The sequence below is a fragment of the Oncorhynchus gorbuscha genome, unplaced genomic scaffold, assembly GCF_021184085.1.
Source record: "Oncorhynchus gorbuscha isolate QuinsamMale2020 ecotype Even-year unplaced genomic scaffold, OgorEven_v1.0 Un_scaffold_1423, whole genome shotgun sequence".
Classification (NCBI taxonomy): domain Eukaryota; kingdom Metazoa; phylum Chordata; class Actinopteri; order Salmoniformes; family Salmonidae; genus Oncorhynchus; species Oncorhynchus gorbuscha.
Window position 1 is genome coordinate 97,063 of NW_025746206.1, and position 13,209 is coordinate 110,271.

General features: G+C 46.0%; 1 protein-coding gene across 1 annotated transcript in view; it reads left to right on the top strand.

Annotated features, from left to right (window-relative positions):
* LOC124022783 (SH3 and multiple ankyrin repeat domains protein 3-like) overlaps positions 1-13,209 on the top strand; it is a 114,939-nt gene that overhangs the window by 81,589 nt on the left and 20,141 nt on the right. The window contains exons 18-23 of the mRNA XM_046337466.1: positions 4,664-4,796; positions 4,892-4,972; positions 5,182-5,205; positions 9,220-9,350; positions 10,716-10,821; positions 11,174-13,119. Coding sequence (XP_046193422.1) covers positions 4,664-4,796; positions 4,892-4,972; positions 5,182-5,205; positions 9,220-9,350; positions 10,716-10,821; positions 11,174-13,119 — 2,421 coding nt within the window. The remainder of the gene's footprint in view (positions 1-4,663; positions 4,797-4,891; positions 4,973-5,181; positions 5,206-9,219; positions 9,351-10,715; positions 10,822-11,173; positions 13,120-13,209) is intronic.

The following is a 13,209-nucleotide window of genomic DNA, read 5'->3' on the forward strand; positions in this document are numbered from 1 at the left end:
CGCACAAACACACCTGAAGAATCCTGCTGGGGAGAAGTGGAAACAAATGGGTCTTCATTTCTGGAGAGGCCTGTGTGGCTGAGGAGGTAGATGGCTCCTCGTCCTGGCCAGTGACAGAACACCTTTATGATGTCACCTCAATGACAGAACACCTTTATGATGTCAGTTCAATGACAGAACACCTTTATGATGTCACCTCAATGACAGAACACCTTTATGATGTCACCTCAATGACAGAACACCTTTATGATGTCAGTTCAATGACAGAACACCTTTATGATGTCACCTCAATGACAGAACACCTTTATGATGTCACCTCAATGACAGAACACCTTTATGATGTCACCTCAATGAAAGTTAACCAAATCAATAATATTTACATTTACATTTAAGTCATTTAGCAGACGCTCTTATCCAGAGCGACTTACAAATTGGTGCATTCACCTTATGACATCCAGTGGAACAGCCACTTTACAATAGTGCATCTAAATAAATGGGGGAGGGGGTGAAGGATTACTTTATCCTATCCTAGTATTCCTTAAAGAGGTGGGGTTTCAGGTGTCTCCGGAAGGTGGTGATTGACTCCGCTGTCCTGGCGTCGTGAGGGAGTTTGTTCCACCATTGGGGAGCCAGAGCAGCGAACAGTTTTGACTGGGCTGAGCGGGAACTGTACTTCCTCAGTGTGATAATAATGTGCTAGTTAGGTTGCAGGCTACACACATTATCATGATGAAACTGTGTGAAATTATATCCTATGTTATGGAAGCTAGTTGGACAGAAAAATGAATATTGTCACCCTATATGTAATAGCATAGCGAGCAACATAGGCTAACAAACATAAGAGTTATACTAGACTGTTTCATTACATGCATAATAGTATACTCATAAAGAGATGACCTAACCCTAAGAGTTATACTAGACTGTTTCAAAGACAAGGTTGATGATTTACTGCCCCCTGGAGGGTGTAGTCTGAACTGGTTTAAAGACATGGTTGATGATTTACTGCCCCCTGGAGGGTGTAGTCTGAACAGGTTTAAAGACAAGGTTGGTGATTTACTGCCCCCTGGAGGGTGTAGTCTGAACAGGTTTAAAGACAAGGTTGGTGATTTACTGCCCCCTGGAGGGTGTAGTCTGAACAGGTTTAAAGACAAGGTTGGTGATTTACTGCCCCCTGGAGGGTGTAGTCTGAACAGGTTTAAAGACAAGGTTGGTGATTTACTGCCATCTTCTGTATGGAATGTTTTCTCACCAGTCTAATTAATTGGCTGATCCCTCCTAATGACCTGGATGGAAACATATTATTAGGCAGGGGCGTATGCTTTATGGTTAACGAGACGTGGTGTGGTCACAACAACATACAGGAACTCAAGTCCTTCTGTTCACCTGATTTAGAATTCCCCACAATCAAATGTCGACCGCATTATCTACCAAGGGAATTCTCTTCGATTATAATCACAGCCGTATATATTCCCCCCCAAGCAGACACATCGATGGCTCTGAATGAACTTTATTTGACTCTTTGCAAACTGGAATCCACATATCCTGAGGCTGCATTCATTGTAGCTGGGGATTTTAACAAGGCTAATCTGAAAACAAGACTCCCTAAATTGTACCAGCATATCGATTGCGCAACCAGGGCTGGTAAAACCTTGAATCATTGCTATTCTAACTTCCGCGACGCATATATGGCCCTCCCCCGCCCTCCTTTCGGAAAAGCTGACCACGACTCAATTTTGTTGCTCCCTGCCTACAGACAGAAGCTAAAACAAGAAGCTCCCGCGCTGAGGTCTGTTCCACGCTGGTCCGACCAATCTGATTCCACACTCCAAGACTGCTTCCATCACGTGGACTGGGATATGTTTCGTATTGCGTCAAACAACAACATTGACGAATACGCTGATTCGGTGAGCGAGTTCATTAGAACGGGCTTTGAAGATGTCGTTCCCATAGCAACAATTAAAACATTCCCACACCAGAAACCGTGGATTGATGGCAGCATTCGCGTGAAACTGAAAGCGCAAACCACTGCTTTTAATCAGGGCAAGGTGTCTGGTAACTTGACCGAATACAAACAGTGCAGCTATTCCCTCCGCAAGGCTATCAAACAAGCTAAGCGTCAGTACAGAGACAAAGTAGAATCACAATTCAACGGCTCAGACACAAGAGGCATGTGGCAGGGTCTACAGTCAATCACGGACTACAAGAAGAAATTCAGCCCAGTCACGGACCAGGATGTCTTGCTCCCAGGCAGACAAAATAACTTTTTTGCCCGCTTTGAGGACAATACAGTGCCACTGACACAGCCTGCAACGAAAACATGCGGTCTCTCCTTCACTGCAGCCGAGGTGAGTAAGACATTTAAACGTGTTAACCCTCGCAAGGCTGCAGGCCCAGACGGCATCCCCAGCCGCGCCCTCAGAGCATGCGCAGACCAGCTGGCCGGTGTGTTTACGGACATATTCAATCAATCCCTATACCAGTCTGCTGTTCCCACATGCTTCAAGAGGGCCACCATTGTTCCTGTTCCCAAGAAAGCTAAGGTAACTGAGCTAAACGAATACGGCCCCGTAGCACTCACTTCCGTCATCATGAAGTGCTTTGAGAGACTAGTCAAGGACCATATCACCTCCACCCTACCTGACACCCTAGACCCACTCCAATTTGCTTACCGCCCAAATAGGTCCACAGACGATGCAATCTCAACCACACTGCACACTGCCCTAACCCATCTGGACAAGAGGAATACCTATGTGAGAATGCTGTTCATTGACTACAGCTCGGCATTCAACACCATAGTACCCTCCAAGCTCATCATCAAGCTCGAGACCCTGGGTCTCGACCCCGCCCTGTGCAACTGGGTACTGGACTTCCTGACAGGCCGCCCCCAGGTGGTGAGGGTAGGCAACAACATCTCCTCCCCGCTGATCCTCAACACTGGGGCCCCACAAGGGTGCGTTCTGAGCCCTCTCCGGTACTCCCTGTTCACCCACGACTGCGTGGCCACGCACGCCTCCAACTCAATCATCAAGTTTGCGGACGACACAACAGTGGTAGGCTTGATTACCAACAACGACGAGACGGCCTACAGGGAGGAGGTGAGGGCCCTCGGAGTGTGGTGTCAGGAAAATAACCTCACACTCAACGTCAACAAAACTAAGGAGATGATTGTGGACTTCAGGAAACAGCAGAGGGAACACCCCCCTATCCACATCGATGGAACAGTAGTTCCAAGTTTTAAGTTCCTCGGCATACACATCACAGACAAACTGAATTGGTCCACTCACACAGACAGCATCGTGAAGAAGGCGTAGCAGTGCCTCTTCAACCTCAGGAGGCTGAAGAAATTTGGCTTGTCACCAAAAGCACTCACAAACTTCTACAGATGCACAATCGAGAGCATCCTTGGCGGGCTGTATCACCGCCTGGTACGGCAACTGCTCAGCCCTCAACCGTAAGGCTCTCCAGAGGGTAGTGAGGTCTGCACAACGCATCACCGGGGGCAAACTACCTGCCCTCCAGGACACATACACCACCCGATGTTATACAGGAAGGCCATGAAGATCATCAAGGACAACAACCACCCGAGCCACTGCCTGTTCACCCCGCTATCATCCAGAAGGCGAGGTCATTACAGGTGCTACAGCTGGGACCGAGAGACTGAAAAACAGCTTCTACCTTAAGGCCATCAGAATGTTAAACAGCCACCACTAACATTGAGTGGCTGCTGCCAACACACTGACTCAACTCCAGCCACTTTAATAATGGGAATTGATGTAAAATATATCACTAGCCACTTTAAACAATGCTACTTAATGTAATGTTTACATACCCTACATTATTCATCTCATATGTATACATATATACTGTACTCTATATCATCTACTGCATCTTTATGTAATACATGTATCACTAACCACTTTAAACCATGCCACTTTGTTTATATACTCATCTCATATGTATATACTGTACTCAATACCATCTACTGCATCTTGCCTATGCCGCTCTGTACCATCACTCATTCATATATCTTTATGTACATATTCTTTATCCCTTTACACTTGTGTGTATAAGGTAGTAGTTTTGGAATTGTTAGTTAGATTACTCGTTGGTTATTACTGCATTGTCGGAACTAGAAGCACAAGCATTTCGCTACACTCACATTAACATCTGCTAACCATGTGTATGTGACAAATACATTTGATTTGATTTGATGATGATCCTTCTTTAACCCACAGGAAGTCCCACCCAGACTACTTCAAAATGGTGAAAGTCGTAATTGGAATGCCCGGGCAAAAATATGCTTTTGGGCACTAGAGTCCTCTATACATGTTTATGGCACACAACTAAATACAGACGCAGAAGTACATTCTATTAATACAATGGCCATTGGTGGAATTGTGTGTGTGTGTGTGTGTGTGTGTGTGTGTGTGTGTGTGTGTGTGTGTGTGTGTGTGTGTGTGTGTGTGTGTGTGTGTGTGTGTGTGTGTGTGTGTGTGTGTGTGTGTGTGTGTGTGTGTGTGTGTGTGTGTGTGTGTGTGTGTGTGTGTTTGTCAGGTAAATGGTAGTGATGTGGTGAAGGTGGGTCATAGACAGGTTGTACTCTGCAGTGCTATGTAACCCTAACCCTATGTTGAATGTGTGTGTGTGTGTGTGTGTGTGTCAGGTAAATGGTAGTGATGTGGTGAAGGTGGGTCATAGACAGGTGGTGTCACTGATCCGTCAGGGAGGAAGTCAGCTGCTGATGAAGGTTGTTTCAGTCACACGCAAACCTGAGTCCGACTTAGTCCGTAAGAAAGGTACGGGACAGTGTGTGTGTGTTTCTGTGATAAAGGTGAATGGATGGGTTTTGGTCATGCTGTGACTCATTTGATTGGCTGACATCCCCCAACAGCACCTCCTCCGCCTAAGAGAGCACCCAGCACGTCGCTCACACTGCGCTCCAAATCTATGACTGCTGAACTGGAAGAGATAGGTAGGAGAGAGACACACACACACACACACACACACACACACACACACACACACACACACACACACACACACACACACACACACACACACACACACACACACACACACACACACACACACACACACACACACACACACACACACACACACACACACACACACACACACACACACACAGTGAGTGACCTGATCTGTACTTTCTCATGTAAGCCTCTGCCAGGAGGAGACGAGGGGGTGAGTGTGTGTTGGAATTGTATTGTGTAGTAGTGCTATGTAATGTTGTGTAGTAGTGCTATGTAATGTTGTGTAGTAGTGTAATGTTGTGTAGTAGTGCTATGTAATGTTGTGTAGTAGTGCTATGTAATGTTGTGTTGTAGTGCTATGTAATGTTGTGTAGAAGTGCTATGTAATGTTGTGTAGTAGTGCTATGTAATGTTGTGTAGTAGTGCTATGTAATGTTGTGTAGTAGTGCTATGTAATGTTGTGTAGTGCTATGTAATGTTGTGTAGTGCTATGTAATACTGTGTTGTAGTGCTATGTAATGTTGTGTTGTAGTGCTATGTAATGTAGTAGTGCTATGTAATGTAATACTGTGTTGTAGTGCTATGTAGTGCTATGTAATGTTGTGTAGTAGTGCTATGTAATGTTGTGTTGTAGTGCTATGTTGTAGTGTAGTGCTATGTAATGTTGTGTTGTAGTGCTATGTAATGCTGTGTATGTAAGTGCTATGTGTGTGTTGTAGTGCTATGTAATGTTGTGTAGTAGTGCTATGTAATGTTGTGTAGTAGTGCTATGTAATGTTGTGTAGTAGTGTTGTTGTGTAGTAGTGCTATGTAATGTTGTGTAGTAGTGCTATGTAATACTGTGTTGTAGTGCTATGTAATGTTGTTGTGTATTGTGTTGTAGTGCTATGTAAAGTAGTGTAATGTTGTGTAGTAGTGCTATGTAATGTAGTGTGTAGTAGTGCTATGTAATGTTGTGTAGTAGTGCTATGTAATGTTGTGTAGTAGTGCTATGTAATGTTGTGTTGTAGTGCTATGTAATGTAGTGCTATGTGTAGTAGTGCTATGTAATGTTGTGTAGTAGTGCTATGTAATGTTGTGTGTAGTGCTATGTGTAGTAGTGCTATATGTGCTATGTAATGCTGTGTGTTGTGTAATGTTGTGTAGTAGTGCTATGTAATGTTGTGTTGTAGTGCTATGTAATGTTGTGTTGGAATTGTATTGTGTTGTAGTGCTATGTAATGTTGTGTAGTAGTGTAGTAATGTAATGTTGTGTAGTAGTGCTATGTAATGTAATGTTGTGTAGTAGTGCTATGTAATGTTGTGTAGTAGTGCTATGTAATATTGTGTTGTAGTGTAATGTTGTGTAGTAGTGCTATGTAATGTTGTGTAGTAGTGCTATGTAATGTTGTGTTGTAGTGCTATGTAATGTTGTGTAGTAGTGCTATGTAATGTTGTGTAGTAGTGCTATGTAATGTTGTGTTGTAGTGCTATGTAATGTTGTGTAGTAGTGCTATGTAATGTTGTGTTGTAGTGCTATGTAATGTTGTGTAGTAGTGCTATGTAATACTGTGTTGTAGTGTGTAATGTTGTGTAGTAGTGCTATGTAATGTTGTGTAGTAGTGCTATGTAATACTGTGTTGTAGTGCTATGTAATGTTGTGTAGTAGTGCTATGTAATGTTGTGTTGTAGTGCTATGTAATGTTGTGTAGTAGTGCTATGTAATGTTGTGTGTAGTGTATGTACTGTGTAGTAGTGCTATGTAATGTTGTGTAGTAGTGCTATGTAATACTGTGTTGTAGTGCTATGTAATGTTGTGTAGTAGTGCTATGTAATGTTGTGTAGTAGTGCTATGTAATGTTGTGTTGTAGTGCTATGTAATGCTGTGTTGTAGTGCTATGTAATGTTGTGTAGTAGTGCTATGTAATAGTGCTATGTAATGTTGTGTAGTAGTGCTATGTAATACTGTGTTGTAGTGCTATGTAATACTGTGTTGTAGTGCTATGTAATGTTGTGTAGTAGTGCTATGTAATGTTGTGTTGTAGTGCTATGTAATGCTGTGTAGTAGTGCTATGTAATGTTGTGTAGTAGTGCTATGTAATGTTGTGTAGTAGTGCTATGTAATGCTGTGTAGTAGTGCTATGTAATGTTGTGTAGTAGTGCTATGTAATGTTGTGTTGTAGTGCTATGTAATGTTGTGTTGGAATTGTATTGTGTTGTAGTGCTATGTAATGTTGTGTAGTAGTGTAATGTTGTGTAGTAGTGCTATGTAATGTTGTGTAGTAGTGCTATGTAATGTTGTGTAGTAGTGTAATGTTGTGTAGTAGTGCTATGTAATGTTGTGTAGTAGTGCTATGTAATACTGTGTTGTAGTGCTATGTAATGCTGTGTTGTAGTGCTATGTAATGTTGTGTAGTAGTGCTATGTAATGTTGTGTAGTAGTGCTATGTAATGTTGTGTTGTAGTGCTATGTAATGTTGTGTAGTAGTGCTATGTTGTGTGTAGTGCTATGTAACTGTGTTGTAGTGCTATGTAATGTTGTGTAGTAGTGCTATGTAATACTGTGTTGTAGTGCTATGTAATGTTGTGTAGTAGTGCTATGTAATGTTGTGTAGTAGTGCTATGTAATACTGTGTTGTAGTGCTATGTAATGTTGTGTAGTAGTGCTATGTAATACTGTGTTGTAGTGCTATGTAATGTTGTGTAGTAGTGCTATGTAATACTGTGTTGTAGTGCTATGTAATGTTGTGTAGTAGTGCTATGTAATACTGTGTTGTAGTGCTATGTAATGTTGTGTAGTAGTGCTATGTAATGTTGTGTAGTAGTGCTATGTAATACTGTGTTGTAGTGCTATGTAATGTTGTGTAGTAGTGCTATGTAATACTGTGTTGTAGTGATATGTAATGTTGTGTAGTAGTGCTATGTAATGTTGTGTAGTAGTGCTATGTAATACTGTGTTGTAGTGCTATGTAATGTTGTGTAGTAGTGCTATGTAATACTGTGTTGTAGTGCTATGTAATGTTGTGTAGTAGTGCTATGTAATACTGTGTTGTAGTGCTATGTAATGTTGTGTAGTAGTGCTATGTAATGTTGTGTAGTAGTGCTATGTAATACTGTGTTGTAGTACTATGTAATGTTGTGTAGTAGTGCTATGTAATACTGTGTTGTAGTGCTATGTAATGTTGTGTAGTAGTGCTATGTAATACTGTGTTGTAGTACTATGTAATGTTGTGTAGTAGTGCTATGTAATACTGTGTTGTAGTGCTATGTAATACTGTGTTGTAGTGCTATGTAATGTTGTGTAGTAGTACTATGTAATGTTGTGTAGTAGTGCTATGTAATACTGTGTTGTAGTGCTATGTAATACTGTGTTGTAGTGCTATGTAATGTTGTGTAGTAGTGCTATGTAATACTGTGTTGTAGTGCTATGTAATACTGTGTTGTAGTGCTATGTAATACTGTGTTGTAGTGCTATGTAATGTTGTGTTTTACTGTGTAGTGCTATGTAATACTGTGTTTTACTGTGTAGTGCTATGTAGTACTGTGTTTTACTGTGTAGTGCTATGTAGTACTTTGTAGTGCTATGTAGTACTTTGTAGTGCTATGTAGTACTGTGTTTTACTGTGCAGTGCTATGTAGTACTGTGATTTACTATGTAGTGCTATGTAACACTGTGTTTTACTGTGTAGTGCTATATAGTACTGTGTAGTGCTATGTAGTACTGTGTAGTGCTATGTAGTACTGTGTAGTACTGCTATGTATTACTGTGTTGCTGTACTGTGTTGTAGTTATGTGTTGTAATGCTATGTGGTACTGTGTTGTAGTACTGTGTTGTAGTTATGTCAGGTACTGTGTTGTAGTGCTATGTGGTACTGTGTTGTAGTACTGTGTTGTGATGTGTAGTACTGTGTTGTAGTTATGTGTTGTAGTGCTATGTGGTACTGTGCTGTTGTACTGTGTTGTAGTACTGTGTTGTAGTGCTATGTAGTACTGTGTTGTAGTGCTATGCGGTACTGTGTTGTAGTACTGTGTTGTAGTGCTATGTGGTACTGTGTTGTGGTACTATGTGGTACTGTGTTGTAGTACTGTGTTGTAGTACTGTGTTGTAGAGCTATGTAGTACTGTGTAGTGCTAATTGGTACTGTGTTGTAGTACTGTGTTATAGTGCTATGTAGTACTGTGTTGTAGTACTGTGTTATAGTGCTATGTAGTACTGTGTTGTAATGTGTACTTTGTTGTATTTCAGAAAAGCTGGACGAGATGTTGACTGGGTCCCAGGAGGCTATGATGAGAAAATGCCCCTTGGAGGCGGACTACAGAGCGGCCACCGTGAAGCAGCGGCCAACCAGCAGACGAATTACTCAACAAGAGATCAACGTAAGTCGGATGAGTCACTGCTGATTCACTCAGTCACGATTCACTGCTGATTCACTCAGTCACGATTTACTGCTGATTCACTCAGTCACGATTCACTGCTGATTCACTCAGTCACGATTTACTGCTGATTCACTCAGTCACGATACACTGCTGATTCACTCAGTCACGATTTACTGCTGATTCACTCAGTCACGATTTACTGCTGATTCACTCAGTCACGATTCACTGCTGATTCACTCAGTCACGATTTACTGCTGATTCACTCAGTCACGATTCACTGCTGATTCACTCAGTCACGAATTACTGCTGATTCACCCAGTCATGATTCACTGCTGATTCACTCAGTCACGATTTACTGCTGATTCACTCAGTCACGATTTACTGCTGATTCACTCAGTCACGATTTACTGCTGATTCACTCAGTCATGATTCACTGCTGATTTACTGCTGATTCACTCAGTCACGATTTACTGCTGATTCACTCAGTCACGATTTACTGCTGATTCACTCAGTCACGATTTACTGCTGATTCACTCAGTCATGATTCACTCAGTAACGATTCACTGCTGATTCACTCAGTCACGATTTACTGGTGATTCACTCAGTCATGATTCACTCAGTAACGATTCACTCAGTCATGATTCACTCAGTCATGATTCACTCAGTAACGATTTACTGGTGATTCACTCAGTAACGATTCACTGTTGATTCACTCAGTCACGATTTACTGGTGATTCACTCAGTCATGATTCACTCAGTCATGATTCACTCAGTCACGATTCACTGCTGATTCACTCAGTCACGATTCACTACTGGTCCAGACAAATGTGGTTTCTTTAAAACGCATGTGATCCCAGGTATTCTCTCACTGTGTGGGTGTGTGTGGTGTGTGTGGTGTGTGTGGTATCTGTGTCTGTGTGTGTGTGTGGTGTGGTGTGTGTGTGTGTGTGTGGTGTCTGTGTCTGTGTGTGTGTGTGGTGTGTGTGGTATCTGTGTCTGTGTGTGTGGTGTGGTGTGGTGTGATGTGGTGTGTGTGTGTGTGTGTGTGTGTGTGTGTGTGTGTGTGTGTGTGTGTGTGTGTGTGTGTGTGTGTGTGTGTGTGTGTGTGTGTGTGTGTGTGTGTGTGTGTGGTATCTGTGTCTGTGTGTGTGTGGTGTGGTGTGGTGTGTGTGTGTGTGTGTGTGTGTGGTGTGTGTGGTATCTGTGTCTGTGTGTGTGGTGTGGTGTGGTGTGTGTGGTGTGTGTGTGTGTGTGTGTGTGTGTGTGTGTGTGTGTGTGTGTGTGTGTGTGTGTGTGTGTGTGTGTGTGTGTGTGTGTGTGTGTGTGTGTGTGTGGTGTGGTGTGGTGTGTGTGTGTGTGTTGTAGTCTTTGTTTGAGCGGCAGGGCCTGCCTGTTCCTCCAGGGGTTTCCTTGGGTCTGGAGAAAGCCACCATGCAGCTGCCTCGTGGAATGTCTCGGACCAAGTCCTTCGGTGAGACAATTACATTACTCTAACTATTACCAGAATCCAGTGGCGAACCATGGCTATTGGACCTAGGCGCTCATGAAACAGGCCTGAGGCTGAGCCATGCTACGGGCCGCTACTCACACATAGACAGCACCCGCTCAGATAATGTTACCAGCAACTACAACCAAACTGCTTACACAACCTATGGTAGAGAGGAAGATGCGAAGCAAGAGGGTCCACTCCCGTGAAAATGTGTCCACGTGGGAATACAGAGGTTCTGTTTAATAAGCAGACTGATAACCCCCCCCCCCCAGGCTTATACCTTTAGAGGTTAAGGTTATATCCAGGTTATAATAACCCAGTCTCTCCCCTGCAGGTGCACCAGAGGATGACAGGATCTCTGCTCTGATTGGAGAGCATCGGTTTCCAAGGAGCTCTTCGATGACTGATGGCTTCATACCTCCTCCTCCCCAGACTGCTCCCCCTCCTCCCCCCTCTCACTACTTCCTGGACTCTGGCCCGCCACCGGCCTTCTGCCCTCCACCTCCCCCGCAGCGAGCAGCCGATCAATCACACTCCAGCTTCAAGCCGGGGGCGGAACCTAGGCTGCACGAGGTCTGTGATTCGCCAACATCTCGGAGCCATGCAGAGCGGCAGAGGAAAGCTCGCTCCATGATCATCCTGCAGGACTCACCTGTACCAGGCTATCTACCTGCAGAGTCTGCCCCCCTAGGCCGACCTTCTGGGGCTACAGCAGGGCTGGGCCTGTCCCGACCCAGCCCTGCTGCTTCTCCCAGCCCCCTCTCCAGAACCAGCCCTGCTGCCTCCCCTAGCCCCCTCTCCAGAACTAGCCCTGCCCCCAGCCCCCTCTCCAGAACCAGCCCTGCCCCCAGCCCCAGCATCCTCTCCAGAACCAGCCCTGCCCCCAGCCCTAACCCTCCAGGGGAGCGCAGCAGCAACAGGAGGCGTGGCCGACCAGTAGAGAACCCGTATGCCAACGTGGGTCAGCTGCCTGCCCCCCCCAGCAAGCCTCAGCGCCGCAAGACTCCTCTCCTCAAACAGCTGCAGGTGGAGGAGGGGCCCAGCAGGGCAGAGTTATACCAGCAGCAGGTGCTCACTGAGCGTGCTCAGATACGGGTCACGCCCCCTCAGGGCCGTAGGTCCTCCTTCTTCCTGTCTGTGGAGGGAGGGGGTTCAGAGCCCCCTCCCATCCTACTGACTCAGTCCCACTCTGTAGATGACCTGGGGGAGCTGCCGCCCCCCATCCCCGTCCTCTCCCCCTCCTCCTCCCCCCACTCCACCTTTCTCCACCCACTGACAGGCAAGCCTCTGGACCCCTCCTCCCCCCTCGCCCTGGCCCTCGCTGCCCGCGAACGAGCTCTCACTGCACGCACACCCAGCCCTGAACCCAGAACCAAACACGCACACTCACCCAGCCCCGAGCCCAGGCCCAAACGAACCCCTCCTCCCCTGACCAGCCCTGAGCTCCATCATAAACGTATCAACCCACCCATTTTCCTTGAAGGACAGCTGGAGCGGCCAGTCGTAGAGCGGCCAGAGACAGAAGGCGGAGTCACATCTCCTGCTGTGCCCTCCCCCGAGCGTTGGCAGGCTATGCCCCTCCCTCCCATCAGTCAGGTGACCATCAATATAACCAATGAAAGCCAGCCGGCAGGACGGGGTCTGGGGGAAGAGCTGATTGAGGCGCTGCATGGACAATTACAGAGGAGGAGAAGTCTGACCGTTGGCAGCTCAGAGGAGGAGGGCGGGCCTTATACGGTAACCCAGGGCCAATCAGAGAGGAGGAAGAGTCTGGAGGGCGGGCCTTACACGGTGACCCTGCCCCCGGCACTGCTGTCATCCAGTGATGAGGAGACGAGGGAGGAGCTTCGTAAGATTGGTCTGGTGTCTCCTCCCCTGGTGTTTGCTACGCCCCCCTCCCCCACCCAGCCCCCCTCCTCCCTCAGCCTGTCACCACGGAGACCCCAGGCAGGTGAGGGCAGGGGAGGAGGGGAGTCAGCTCCAGACTCAGGGGTGGAGGAGGGAGACCCTCACATAGAGAACATCTTATCCCCCAGCAGCACCCCGGCCCCCAGCCTGCCCCCCACCCTGCCCTCCCCAGAATCCCCACAGCCTTTCACTGCCACCCCGAAAACCCTGCCCTCCACCACCTCAGACTCCCAGAGCCTGAAGCCCAGGCTGCGTTCTCCCCTGGGCCGTGGTCGCTCTGCTCTCAGGGATCCTCTACTGAAACAGTCTTCAGACAGCGATCTGCTTCCATCTGGCTGTGGACCTGGACGCCCACCACCCTACCTCTTCCAGGTAACCATGACCCACCCTACCTCTTCCAGGTAACCATGACCCACCCCACCTCTTCCAGGTAACCCTGACCCACCCCACCTCTTCCAGGTA